This window comes from Desmodus rotundus, chromosome 6 (genome assembly GCF_022682495.2).
Source record: "Desmodus rotundus isolate HL8 chromosome 6, HLdesRot8A.1, whole genome shotgun sequence".
NCBI classification, from domain to species: Eukaryota; Metazoa; Chordata; class Mammalia; order Chiroptera; family Phyllostomidae; genus Desmodus; species Desmodus rotundus.
Window position 1 is genome coordinate 104,252,965 of NC_071392.1, and position 14,765 is coordinate 104,267,729.

General features: G+C 55.3%; 1 protein-coding gene across 1 annotated transcript in view; it reads left to right on the forward strand.

Moving 5' to 3' along the window:
- Positions 1–14,765, forward strand: part of CDH22 (cadherin 22) — a 121,598-nt gene that overhangs the window by 49,430 nt on the left and 57,403 nt on the right. The window contains exons 2-3 of the mRNA XM_053926612.1: positions 2,966–3,617; positions 12,756–13,050. Of these exons, the coding sequence (XP_053782587.1) occupies positions 3,363–3,617; positions 12,756–13,050 (550 nt within the window). The 5' untranslated portion in view covers positions 2,966–3,362. The remainder of the gene's footprint in view (positions 1–2,965; positions 3,618–12,755; positions 13,051–14,765) is intronic.

Here is a 14,765-nt window from a genome sequence, read left to right on the forward strand (position 1 = left end):
AAGGACTCACATCGTGAAAGCCCCTTACAGCCGTGCACCATTTCAGTCTCCTAGGGTTTTTATTGCATAAAATTCCTCCAAGGGCTTCTGTAAATGCTCAGAGTAAAACGGAAACTGCTTTTCCTCCTCCTGTCCCACCTGATCTGGCCCAGACCCCTGTCCCCTGCCTTGTCTGCAACCACCCCCTTGCTCTGTACCAGCCACAGTGGCCTCCTTGCTGTTTCTCAGCTTATTCCCACCTCTGGGCCTTTGCCCATGCTGTTCCCTCTATGGGTGGAACCATTTACTGTCCAGCTCCTTCTCTTCCTTCCAGATCTGCCAAATGTCACCTCCTCTGAGAGGCCTTCCCTGATACCCTATCTGTAATGTCACACCCACCACAGGCCTTTCATCATCCTCTTCCTCCCTTTTCCCTGCTTTATGTTGCTTCTTAACACTTATTACTCCCTGCAATTATATTGTAGTTTTCATTTCTTTATCACCAGAAGCTCAGCTCCACAAGGGCCAGAACTTTATTTTGCTTTGTCCCCAGTGCCCAGCACAGGGGCTAGCATCAGGGAGATGCTGGTAAATATCTGAAGAAAGTATACGAATAAATGCATCTCTTTCCTGATATAAAGCTTATTGCATCTTGCTGTCATACACAGAGAAATTATTTTTAAAGAACGTTGAATGAATGAATGAAATTCATTTCTCTCTCCCCACTTCTAGAAGACGATAATGTTTGATGAATGAATGATTGACTCTTAGTGAGTGTGACAGTGGGTACCTGCAAACAATGGGGGGGTGTCCTCTTGCTCCCACCCGCTGTGCAGCCCCTCCCTCCAGCCCCTCCCCTCCGCATCCCTGCAGGGCTGAGAAGAGCCCTGGAACTGCCTGACAGAGTCAGGGGAACAGTTCCCACTGCACGCAGGGAAGTCATAAGCTCCAGGAAATGAAGGCTCCGGAGCAGTGCCTCCTCCTCACCCATAACTCCAGCCTCATTACGACCAGCTCAGGCCATAATGTGGAGAATCTAAACTGGGTCCCCAGAGGCAGCAGCACAGCTCTGGGATTGCGACCAGGGCCACCAAGGTGGGGGAGGGCCTGCCGACACCCCTTGGCTCTGCCATCATGCCCAGGCCCCACAGAGCGGGTGAGGGCACTGAGACAGGGGACCTGGGGAAGCTCACGGCAGGGTCACGGGTGGTCCGGACCTCCATGAGTTTAGGGGCCTGGAAGGAAGGAGGGAGCAGGGTGCTTAGGACCTGACTCGTCACTCTTCCCTGTGGACGCATGGTGTTTTCTCATTGCCGGTGTCCTGAAATGCAGGTTTCACCCCTCCCCTTGCAACAGATGACTCTCTACCCCCAAACCCCTCCCATAAAGAAATTCTGGAGCACTACTGGGAAAGAGCACTGAGTGGTCAAGCAAAATGGGTATGACATCGACTTTCACTTGTGACTCACTGTGAGTTGGTGAGTTAGAATAAAGGCAAGAGAATTGCCCACTGTGGCATCCTGTCAGAGGAGGATTCTTATGCCCCCAAACTTCCAGCCACTTCCTGTGTCCACAGGAGGACGTGGCTGGGGCCAGGTCAGTCCCTCCCACCTCTTCTGCCCAGCCAGCCACACACCTCATATTCCCAACCTAACTCCCCAAACTGGCCAGACCACCCCCAGCCTGCCTGCACACACCTCTGCTGGAATGCCCATCCCTGCCTTCCCACCTGCTTAGATGCCCTCTCCTCCAAGAAGTAGTCCTGATTCCCTCCCACCCACCTACCCCTTCCAGATACCTGGGCCCACTCCCTTCCCCAAGCCCCGTAGGTCTCAGGTTGCACCTCCTTTTGATAGCCCTTATCACTTGCCACCTGGTATCTGTTACTGGGGGTCTTGTCTCCCATCCTGCTAGACCGAGCTTCTGTATCTCTGTTCAGGCATCCTGCCCAAACCAGGCACAGTGTGGTAAATCAAAGGAACTAAGTAGTTGAAATGAGCTGAGCTGGCTTGGGGGGAGGAGCGGGGATTGAGCCCCTCACCTCTATTCACTGTTCCCAATGCCTGAAATTCCTCCGTGAACACAGCATCACTGTCCCCTGTAAACACCCACATTAAGCCATTATTCATCATTATTGCTTGAGTAGGAGTTAGTCCCTCAGATCCTTTCTTGCCGAAAGCAGGATCTTGTGGAGGGGGAAGGAGAGAGATGAATTGATCTGGGAACTGCGTGCTGGTCCAGGAAGGGGGAGGAGGGGTGTCTCAGACCCTGGGAAAGGCAGGTTTTCTGGGGAAATGTGGAGACGCCAAAGGCAAGGTCCAAGGTGTGGTGACCCTGCCCCAAGTCACACGGGGCACCTCCAAGCAAGGCCCTCTGGAACTCAGGTGCCTGCCCCGGAGAGGGGTTGTGGAGGGACTAGCGTGAGATCCAGGTGCCTTCCCCAGGCTACTGTTTTGGACAGAATGGCTCTCCGTGCTGCTGTGGGCCCACACGAGTGGTAGCCAGGGTGCTGGGCTCTGCACTGGGAGCTCTTGAGGAGCCCTTCTAGAAGGGCCTGCTCCTTCGCTGGGGTGAGCGCCTTCTAGGCGATGGGCTGGGCTGGACAGATGGCGACCAGGGGCAGGGGAAGCTGCTCCGAGGTCCCCTGCTCCTGTGGGCGCGGGGCTGGTGGAGGACCCCGGAGAAGGAGTTGGGGGAGGGGGCTGGGGGAGGGCGGGAGAGGAGAGGTGTGTGATGGGAGTTGAAAGGAAGGATTCAGGGCGAGGGCGGGGGGAGAGGGGGCTTTGTAGGGGAGGAGGCAGGACGATTTCACTGTGGTCCCAATAAGGCAGGGATCATTATGGGTCACGACAGTGTTGTTTGTCCCACCCTGCACAGCACCAGGCACACAGTAGGTGTTTAATTAGTAACAACCATCAAAATAGAGGCTCAACCTGCCCCGCCGTCACAAGGAGCCTGCTATGATGTTCTCTTGTTTCTCTTGCAGGCTCCTGCTTCGAACCGCCCCAAGACCTCTAAGGACCCAAGGATCTGCGGGCCCCAACCAGCGCCCCCCTGCGGAGGGACCATGGCACACACCGGACTCGGGAGCTGTGGAGGCACTGCCTGGTGACCCGGCCGCGCAGGCTCGCGGGGGGCGCGGGCGGGGACCCCAGGGCCGTCCATGCCCGGGGTGCGGCCGCGCCCCCTCCCCCTCCAGCCGGGCGCCCCTGCGGCTGGGCGGTGTTCAGGGGCGCGGGCCTGTCCGGGTGCTCCCTCTGAAGCGGGCCCCGGTGGCTGCGCTGAGGCCACCATGTGACGTGGCGCCGCCCCGTGGTGCCACCCCGAGCGGCAACTTCCTGGTGGCTCCCGTCTATGCGCCTGAGCCCCCGCACAGGCCAAGCATGAGGCCACGGCCTGCCGGTCGGGGGCTGGCGGGAGCCGCGCTGTCGCCCGCACTGCTGCTGTTGCTGCTGCTTCTGCCAGCGCCGCCCCTGCCGCTGGGACGCCTGTGGGCGGCGGGCACGCCAGCGCTGGCGGTGCCTGGAGCTCTGCAGGACGGCGCGCTGAGCTCGGGCCGCGTGAAGCGTGGCTGGGTGTGGAATCAGTTCTTCGTGGTGGAGGAGTACACGGGCACCGAGCCCCTGTACGTGGGCAAGGTAAAGAGGGACCCCGCACCCGCTCTCTCGTGCCCAGGATCCTGGACACACTCACTGGTAGATGCAAGGGACCCCAGTTCCCTTACCCTGTAAATGCCAGTGCCGGGTCCCCACTGCCGCAGACACCAAGGGCGTGCACTTGGCTTTCGTTCCCAGCCCCACACCCTTCTCTAGTCCTTCTCCCTGTGCGTTTTGGAACAGAGAGTGCTAGTAGGTAAGCCCAGTCCACCTTGTAGCTAGAGGGATCTAGAATGTAGAAACAAACTTGCAGGTCTGAGCCTGTCCTACACATACCCTCTGCACCCCGTTTAAAATTCCTCAATAGCTTCCCATGCACTTGGGGACAAACCCGAATTCCATCCCATCGCCTCCAAAGATCCAGCCCCACCCTCGAGTTTTCACAGGGCCCTGCGGCCCGCTGACTGCCCCCCACACCCCACACACTCCTGCCACAGCCCCTTTGCCTAGGTCCCCCCGCTGCCCCAGCTGCTCCATCCTGCTCCTACTGGTTACTGGATACTCACACTCAGGTCTCTGCTCCATTGCTGCTTGTCAGAGAAGCTAGCCCTACCACATCAGGCTAGGAGAGCCCTATCTTTCCTCCATAACACTTAATTATGCATGCGTTTATTTGACTGTGCATTTAATGTGCGTCTTTCCTCTTAGACTGTGTTTGTTTTGCTCACCATAAATCCCCAGTGACTAATGCAGGCATTGCTCACAAACTGTTCATTAAATGAATGAATGAATGAATGAATGAATGAATGAATGAAAGCTATAAACTCTGATGGTTAATGTGGCTGAAGATCTGTGCCCTCTGGAGTATGAGGAGCTGAGATCTTTTGTTCATCCATTCATTCCCTGAGCCTCTCATGGATGTGATGCTGGAGAAGCAATTAAGATCCAGCCTCTGCCATCTGGGGGCTCCCCAGAGTGGCAAAGACACCCTAGTGCACAAAAAAACTTCACAGGTCATCACCTAGCACTGAGTACACATCTAATAAATGGTATCTGTTGACTGGCTTCATGAAGGAGAAAACACCTGAGCTGGGTTTTGATGTATGAGTAGGAGTTCATCAGCCTAATGGGAAAGAGGGAGTAATCTATGCAAAGACTTAGAGTTCTGAAGGAGCCGGACTTATCTGAAGACCTGTCAATAGTTGAGGTGTTGAGGTAGAGGGTGTTTGTAGGGCATGAGAAGCAAGGTGGTACCCAGGGAGAGTTCTCTGGCTTCTGCTAAGGCCAATCAGCTTTCCAGGAAGTTTTGGTCAGCAGAACTGGGGAGAGACCAGCTCTGGAGTTTCCTCTGTGCTGAGATTTGGGTCTGAGAACTGGGACACTTGGCCAAGCTGCTGAGCTCAGGGCTCAGGGACCAGGACCCTGGACAAGGACGGAAGGAAAGCCTTGATGTTAGCCTGGTGATTTTCCTGGCAGGAAACCCAGATCTTATCTCTCGTCTGGACATAGTCATCCCCGGTCCTTGGCTTCCTTCCCCTCCATACATGTGGCTGAAGTTGGTCCCTGCAACTGAGCTGAGTGAGGTTTCACAGACTGAGCTCAGTGAGGTAGGTTCATGTCCTTGCTCAAGCAAACCAGTGGCAGAACCTGAGACCGCTGACTCCTAGCCAGGGCAGTGAGACGGTGGGTCCAGTAGAATGGGGTGAGGGGATGGGAAGGAGGAACCAGTAACCCCCCAGCTAGACGACAGCTAATGGTGAGGCAGTGAAGAATTCTTTGGGGCTGGACACACCTGACTTGGAGGCCTGGCTCTGCTAACCCATTAGCCATACTACCTTACGCGCTCTGGACCTCAGTCTCTTCATCTGTAAAAGCAGGGCTAAGAGAGATCGCTCCCTGGGGCTGGTGAAAGGATTAAAGAAGAAAACTGAGCACATAAAGCGTTCTGCCTGTGGCCTCGTTGCTTGTTTATTGTTGTTTTCTCGTTATTACTATTGAAGATCTTAACTCTTAAAGTGCAAAACAGAAATCATTGTTCCCTTTTGTAGACAAGGAAATTGAAGTTCAGAGAGGGCAAAGTCATAGAGGGGCCAAGTGGCTTGGCCAGGATTTGTACCTGTGTGTGTTGAAGGCCAGGCCCAGCCTGATTCCCCAAACCTTTCAGAAACTTCCAGGCCCCGGGAGAAGGACTTTGGAAAACTCCTGACTGAAAGACAGGGAAGGACTCCGACACCTCTGCCTAAATGGCTGTGGTGGTCTCAGGCAGCCCAGCCCTGTGGTCTGCCCTGCAGCCGGGGCTCCGAGAAGGCCTCCCAGCTACCCACGTGCTGAAAAGACACCACCGTTGTCCGCATCTGTCGGGCCATTATCATCGCAGCAGTGCCAGCCGACCCCGCCCCATCTCCAAGAACCGAAGTCTGTCAGCGATGGCAGGGCCCTCATAAAGCCCTTCCTTGTGAGATGGGGAAACCGAGGCTAGCAGCAGAGAACATCATGCCAAGGCCCCAGCAACACGGTGACAGAGTCAACGCCTTGCCCAGACCTCCTGACACCAGCTCCCGGCCCAGTGCAGTTTATCCTGGACGAGCGTCTGCTACAACGCAAGCATGGCGCCCAGCCTGGGGGTCTTCCTTCTCACAGCGACCTCTCCCAGCATCCCCACTGCTGTCCCGACCGAGTCAGCCTCCCACTTCACAGTCTGCACCCAGTGCCCTTCCTCCCTCGCCTTCAAGGCCACGTCCAGACAAGCACTCCTCGCAGGGAGGAAAGACAAGTTTCCATCTCTTTGCAAACCTTTGTCCAAAGCACACTTCCTTAGGAAAGGTGGTATAGTGCATGGCTCAGGGGGGCCAGCTGCAGCCAGATGGCCAGGGCCACATCCCAGCTCTGCTGCTGGTTACCTGTGACGCTGGGTGAGAGGTCTCCAGGCCTCAGTTTCCTTATCTGTTGAGGGAGGCTGTTCCTAGCACCTCCTCCAAGGGTTGTGACGAGGAGCCAATGCGTCAGCATATGTCAGGAACCTAGAAGAGCGCCTGGCATGTGCTCAGTAGTAGTTTTAAGTTATGGGTCTCACCTGGTACTTCCACCATCGTGAGAATACCATCTACACAGACACACCAAGCCCTGCTCTAGACCCCGAAAGCCTCTTGGCAAGCTGATGTCCTAGTTTTTCACCACGAAGTGCGTGTGTCAGGGGAGGTGGCCCCTAGCCCACCCCTCACTCTAGGAATATGAGCTTGGGGTTTTGGAAACCACTTGTCCCCTTTCTAGTCGAATCCCATTTTTGTGTGGCTGGTTGTGTGTGTGCGCACACACACACACACACACACTCATACTATGCTCTCTTGCTCTTGAGGAAGAAAGGACTTCTCCACAGTTTTGGTTAATTCACTGCTTCTGGGTCCCCTGCCCCAGGGAGCCCCTGGGAGGAGGCATCCGTCCTTGTCGAATTCCAAAGGTAGCTTAGCAACCGCAGCATCTCCAGTGAACCCTCGGCCCCTACGGTAACCTATTTTACAACCGCCGCCTCCATCACTCACCGCCAGGCTCCTTCCTGTCAGCACCCACAGGAACCGCGGGGCCCAGAGGTTGTCGCCCAGGCCCCACGCCAGCAGCTCCCTCCGCTGTCCTGTCCCCTCCGCAGCCTGGCCCACCTCTTCCCCTCACCTTCTCACAAGGCCCACCCTTAAAGCAGCCTCCCCACATTTCCATACAATCTGGGTACCTTGACTAATCCCCTTTTCTGAACTGTAATTTCCCCTGAGGCTTCTGTCAGCTGGTTGTGGATTTTGTAGGATTTTTAATTCTTTTTTTTTTTTAAGCTAGAATTATATGGGGTCAGCACTCATGACCAGCTCCTGTGGGCGGTGAGATCTATTTTAGATATACAGCAGGATTAAAGTGGGGAGGAGAGCAGATTTAATTAAGTTGCTAATATTTAAGGAAAATTGATGAACTCCTGGTTTACGAGTAGCGCAGGCATGAACAGACCCCTTATTCTGGGAGAGGCTTTTTATTTGATTTGCTTTCCGTTTAAATCCTGGACTCGTTTTATTTGCGTTGCCACACTGTCCGTTTAATTGTCTTTAATAAGGAAAACGTACCTCTGTTCCCATTTAATTTTGATTTAATTAGGAGGAAGTAATTAACGGCCTCATAAACCTGTTTTCCGCACCCCCACCCCCCGCTGGGGGAGAGGCCCTCATTCTCGTGTTTTGCATGTAGTTTATGGTCTAGGGCTGCAGTTGGGGAAGGGCCATCTCCTCCGGGGCTGCCTGCCCGTGATGCAGTGGGAGAACCCAGGATGTGGAGTCAGGCAGGCCTTGGGGCCGCCTCTTGTTCGCTGTGTGACTTTAGGCAGGATATGGGCCCTCTCTGAGCTTCAGTTCGCCAACCTGTACAACAGGGAGAGGGTAATCTCTGATTCCCAGATCACTCTGAGATATCAACGAGGTGGCGAAGAGCCTGGGAGGGTGCCCAGTGACTTCCCTCTGGTCCGAGCGCATGCATCCCTGGGATTTAAAAGAGTGATGGGATCTTCCAGAAACCCCACATGTTGGAGAATTCTAATGACGGCTGCGTGTTTCACTATCCATTTGTTCAGTGTGTGTGGTGCCGTGCCCCATGCTGGATGCTGGGGACACGGAAACAAAGCCACGTGCCTGGTCCTCAAGGAGCTCACGATCGCGTGCTCACGTGCATGCCCACTCACACACACGCATTCAACTTCCCCACTCCTCCGTCTTTTCTCTGGAGGCGTTGTCAGGGCACCAGTGGATGCCGCACTGGGGGATTCAGACAAAAGAGTAATCGAAGTTCGCCCAGGCCCCTGAGGCCCAGGACAGGTGGGGAGACAGACGTGCAGCCATGAGGTGTTACAGGGGGTTGTGCGTGGGGCAGGGCGACTGAGTAGGGTGAAGGTCTTTCAGCCAGATGGGAGGGCATCCAAGAGGGCTTCCTGAAGGGGGAAACATTCTGAGTTTAAAAGACTCCATGCAGATATTGAACGATGGCCCCTCTGTCTCCAACGGGTCAGGGTTGGAGTGGCCCCCAAACTCTCCTGAGACTTGGTGGGAAAGGGTGGGAGAGGAGGTGAACCTGCACTGGGCACCAGCTATGTGCTGAGAGCTTCCACATATGATCTGATGAATCTTTAAAGTGAACGGGAAAATGTTAGCCCGATCTACAGCGAGGAAAAGTGGGGCTCAGAGAAGGGTCGCCTCTTACCTCGGGCTGTGCCACAGGTCAGCGACAGAGCTGAAGCTGGCGCCGAGCCATTCCTGAAGCCAAAGCCCATCACCTTTCCTGATTTGTGATTCGAAGCCTTTTTCCAAATGATGGAACAGAGGCTCAGATTGAAGAGGCCGCCGCCGACTGGTGTCCAGGCCTCTCCCCAAGCTGTGCAGCCCCGTGACTGCCCCGCAGTCCAGCCCTTCCTCCTCGGTCCCTCTGACCCAGAAACATTGTAAGTGGACTAACCCGGTCCCCAGAGGCTGCAGAGGGGCCACCCGTGCATAGGACTCAAACAGGTGAGGGCCCACCTCATCTCTTCACCTGGAAAATGGGGATGCGTGGGTGGGTAAAATTAAGTCAGATTACTGTGGAGGCCTGCAACACATGTGTGATAGGCCGGGGTGTCCAACCATCAGCATCTCATGGCCACACGGGAAGAAGAGGAGTTGTCTTGGGTCACACATTAAATATATTGTGACGCATAACCTCAAAATAAATCTCATAAGGTTTTAAGTAAATTTACGATTTTGTGTTGAGCCACATTCACAGCCGTCCTGGGACGCGTGCGGCCCGCGGGCTGCAGGTTGGACACCCCTGTGCCAGGTGATCGGTGAACGTGAGCACCATCCTCCAGCCTCCACTCATAGCTGAAAGTCTCGAGAAATATGCTCCTAAGATAGGGCCACACGCACTCCCTCTCCACTCCGGAGCCGGGGCCCCAGCCCAGCCCGAATCCTCAGCTCCTGGCTCCTGCCCAGGCCGACCAGCCCTGTCTGACCCTACCATCCCCAGTGGGTAGCCATTGGGCCCCACGTGACCTCTGTGTCCTTCTTCATAGAAAAGCATTGATGACTTCCCCTCTGGGTTCCAGTCCCTCCTCCCCACTCCTCACTCGTAAGTGATCCCTGTCCCGGGTCTGTGTTAAAGTGTCCAGGGCTGCAGGGACAGGAGGGAGGCCCAGGAGGAGGAGAGAGAAGGAAACACCCACTTACAGGGTGTTTAGGACGTTACATGTCCTCCTCATGTAATCCGCACCACACCTGCACCAGGGAGGGCTTGATCTGACTCCTCAGGTGGGGGAATGAGCCCAGAGAGGTCTAATGAACAAGCCCGCGGTCACAACTCTTGTGAGTCATGGCGTCAGGAGCTGGCTTCACCTATGTAGCTGTGTGACCAAGCAAATGGCTTCCCCTCCCTGGGCCTCTGTTTTCCCATCTGAGGAAGGGAAGAACAATCGTGTTCCATGTGGCAGTGATGAAGACTAATGTCATAGCTGTTAAGCATCCCCGCAAATGGTAACTACACGCACTCCTTGTTTTATTGTGCTTGGCTCTATTGCGCTCCGCCGATGTTGTGTCTTTTTTACAAATCGAAGGCAAGACCCTCCACCATCAAAAAAGATTATGACTTGCTTTATTGCGATACTTTATCGCGGTGTCTGGAACCGACCCCGCCATGTCTCCGAGCTATGCCTGTGTTCCGCACACTGCTGTGTGTGCCGATGAAGTAAGCAGATGGCAGGTCTGATTGAAAAAGCGGGCAGAGGCACTCTAGGTGGGAACAGGTCCACCCTCTCCTATCACCACGTCCCCTGGGCAGATGTGGCAGAAAAGCATAAACAGCAAACAGGAGAGACAGGTCTCATCTCCCCGCTCTGCCAATGATTCAGGGCCGCCATTCTGAGATAATTTTATTGGGGGCATTAAACTGAGTTATGAGGTTTTTACAATCCAGCCACTTATGAGAAATCTATTAACAGTAACTGGACAGGAAGAAGGCTTCTTGGTGGAGCCCAGGACAGGCATTAATTGGGGCAATCTATAATAGGATGGGGACCCAGAAAGGTTCCACCAGACGCCTCCATTTACTCCCCGCAATTTCTGCTGAGAATCAGCAGACTCGCCAAAAAGAGAGAGATGCCCATTAATCGGCTAATGAAATATGAAAATGTTTATGGGCCATTCAATCTTCCAAATGGCACTTCTATAATCCACCTTTCAGACACAAAGTTCCACCAGCAGAATTTATTCCCCAGCTCCTCCTGCATGGCAGGGGGTGGGCTTTCGTCCCCGTTTGTGACAACTTTATTGGCACCTGTTACCCTGCTGAGTGGGCTGGGGGACACGGCATCCTGGATGGAAAGAGGACTAGGGGATTCTCTCACCCACACCCCATCTCTCTGGGAGCTTAGAGAGGAGTAGGGACCCAACCCAGGGTCACCAGCTTCATGGGATGCATTTTCCTCCACTCAGAGCTGCCTCGGAGATTCGAGCATCGGAGGGTAAGGGCTTAGGTGTCTCTGTTTGGAAGAACAGTCCTTTGGCTGGTTCCTTGCCCAAGAGATCTCTGGGCAGTGACAACAGCCTGGGGCCTGGAGCCCACGAGTGCCTCAATTCAATCCCAGGTATATACTGCCAACATTTAGCAAGAATGTAACAGCACGGTAGCTGCCATTTGTTGGACACTTATTACGTCTCAGGCAGGGCTGATTTTCAGCTCGTGCACACTGGCGTGGTTGCACTGGTTGATGAGATAGTGAAGAAGTCTGCGGTAAATAGTCTCTCTCTGCACCCTTGCCCAACTCCCTCAGCCCCTCGGACCTCTCTGTGATCTAGCAACTGCGAGGTTCCTGCCAGGCCCTGAAGGACCCTGCTGTGGCTCCACTCCATGGACAGTGCCCCTGCCACGCTGGCTGTTACATACTGTGTCACATGCTGCCAGGCAGGTGCTGAAGGCCTTGTGTGATTTCAACTCAATTATCCCCCAGCACCTCTAGGAGAGGGGTGCTGTTATGTATGACCCACATGTTCCAGAGGAGGTGACTGAGGCCCAGAAAGCTGCGGCGAACACACGGGGGTAACGCTGCTGCCCAGGCCAGTCTGTGGTGCCTCTTCCCCACCCTGGGCTCCTCTGGGGAGGCGGGAGGATGGGGCGAGCAGTCCAGGCTGCAGACCAGGCCAGTTCCTCCACGGGGCACATCATCCCACTTCTCTAATCCTCAGGAGGACACGGAAAATAAATCTATAAAATCAGAGGCAAAGCCTACTCTAGTACTTTCTTTTAAATAAAGAAGCCTGAACTAGATAAACTGGCAAATTGCTTAGCACGTTGCCTGGCACGTAGTAAGGGCTCCTTCAATTTGCATTCCCTTTTCTCCTCTCTCCCTCCATGCCCTGTTCCCATCCTGTGCTAAGCCGTGAGTCTGGCTGTCCAGATATTGAGATGAGTAAGGTACAGCCCTGACCTCTGGGGGATCAGAGCCTAGGGATACTGGACCAAGGCTTGGAACCTTGTTAGAAATGCATGCCAAGGCCCCGTTTCCAGACCTACTGAGTCAGAATCTGCATTGTAACAAGATCCTCAGGTGATTGGCATGCACAGGAGGTGGGAGAAGCACCGGCTACAGCCATCCTACAAGCCGCACATGATAATGATGGCTTGACGTGCTGCAGAGATCTCAGAGGGGACTGGGGAACAGAGATCCAGAAGAGCTTTGGGGAAGAGGTGACATTTGAGTGGAGCCTGTGGGACAAGTAGAGCTTCAGTAGGCAGAGAAGTCGGGACAGGATACCTGCAGCAGGAGCTAGTTGGCGTGGAGGTTGCTCTGGACTTCTTTGTAAAGGCAGTGGGGAGCCATAAAGGAGTCGCAAGCAGGGGGAGACGTGTTCAGATCTGCCTCTGAGGCTGAGAGTTCCGGCTGCAGAGGGAAAGGTAGATCACAGGGGTAGGGCTGGAGCAGGGAGAGCCACTGGTGGAACTCTCAGGGCCAACAGTGAGGCCCAGACCAGGGTGTGGCACATGCCCCAGGCCTCTGTGTTTTTATGGAAGGGTGGGTATGTGGAAGAAGAGTCACGCTTAGGAACAGGCACCTAGTGGGACTTGAGGTGGGGGAGCTGAGAGGAGCTTCCTCCCACCCTCCACCCCGTCTTCCTCCCTGCCTCTCTCCAGATCCATTCGGACTCAGACGAGGGCGACGGGGCCATCAAGTACACCATCTCGGGCGAGGGCGCGGGCACCATCTTCCTGATCGATGAGCTGACCGGCGACATCCACGCCATGGAGAGACTGGACCGCGAGCAGAAAACCTTCTACACGCTCCGGGCCCAGGCTCGGGACCGTGCCACCAACCGCCTTCTGGAGCCCGAGTCGGAGTTCATCATCAAGGTGCAGGACATCAACGACAGCGAGCCCCGCTTTCTGCACGGCCCCTACATTGGCAGTGTGGCTGAGCTCTCGCCCACAGGTGGGCTGCGGGGTCCTGGGGGGATGGGGTGGGCCAGGGCAAGGGGAAGGGGAGCTGCCAGACTCTGAGGGCGGTCTGCTGTGGGGGCGTGGCTGATACTCTGGGGCAGGGCGGGGCAGACAGGAACTGCTGCCCCAGGGCAGAGGTACAGGTGTGAGCCCAGGCGCTTACACAGGCTCAGGCTTAGTCCTAGACACAGTCACAGCTGCACACGTGGACAGAGGCATGCATGTGACCTCAGGCACACACATGGGCACAGTCCCCCCAGGAACATGGGTCTACACGTGGACACAGGGATACACTCGGACATGGTCTTACACCCACACGCAGTCACACACACAAGCCCAGCCGCACAGGCTGGCTCAGCTGTCCACCTTTGCGCAGCCCTTCACCAGAGTTCAACTGCACTGTGGCCACAATCCCCACACAGATCAGGCACAGCTGGACATGGGTACACCTACAAAAAGACAACCAGAGTGGGACACAGACCCAAGCCTAAAACCAGACACAGCCTTACACCCAACCTAGCCATGTACAACCCCTCCCAGGAAACAGCCCCTTACACAGATGGGGTGAATGCACAGTCACCCACACAAACACAAGAAACAGCCACACGAGATATCACCATCCTGGGGCCGGGCCCCACCAGGGTGGCTGTAGACAGGCCTGGGCACAGCCAGGTGCAACTCCATTCAGACAGCTCCGTTCGCTGCCCTCAGGAAGCCCCAGCGCACCCAGGTGCAGCCGCCTGGGGACCCAGGTTCACAGAGACGGCTGAGTCCCCCAACACAGACTCAGGTGCGTGTGCCCAGGCAGGCTGCACACACTCAGGGGCACTGGGTGCACGCGGAAAACGAGCACGCACGTCAAAAGTCCCATCTGCAGAACACCTCTGATGTGGCCACACTCAGAAAGTCATGTTTGCCCAGCAGGGAACACCGAAGCTAAAGGCTGCGTGAATCTGCCCTCTTCCTCCATGGGGCCCTCATACAGCTGGCTGACCATCTGGCCCCACTTGGGCTGGGGCTCCTATTAAAGCCAGTAGCTGCCGTCTCCTTCCCCACTGTGTTAACCTAAGCACCTACAAGCCAGGCTGGACAGGGAGCACGAGCCATCACTGATGTGCTGTGGCCAGGGCTCAGCGCCGCTTCTCCCTGGGCATTCCAGCTCTACGGCTGTGTGACAGATGCCAGGGGCATTTGGGTGCTTGGGGGAAAGCGCAGGCAGCCCCAGTTTCCCCAGATTCAGCTGAACCAGCAGATTGGTGGGTAATGAGCAGGCAGCCAGGGACTGAAGAGGAGGAAGTGGACCCGAGAAAATCGTGAGCACCCAGGGATGGTGGGAGAACAGGATGCTATGAGGGTATGAGTGTGGGTGCCACTGTATTGCGCACACACACAGGTCTGTGTGTGTGGCTGGTGGGCACATCCATGGCTGGTCATGGCACCTTACAGCCTGTGTGCCCATGTGACATGCCATGTGTCTATTTGAGTGTATTCATTCATTCACTTAAGAAATACATTTGCAGTCCTGGCTGGTGTGGCTCAGTGGATTGCACCGGCCTGTGAACCAAAGGGTCGCTTGTTTGATTCCCAGTCAGGGCACATGTCTGGGTTGTGGGCCAGGGGGCACTCGAGAGGCACCCACACATTGATATTTCTCTCCCTCTCTTTGTCCTTTCCTTCCCCTCTGTCTAAAAATAAATAAACAAAAAA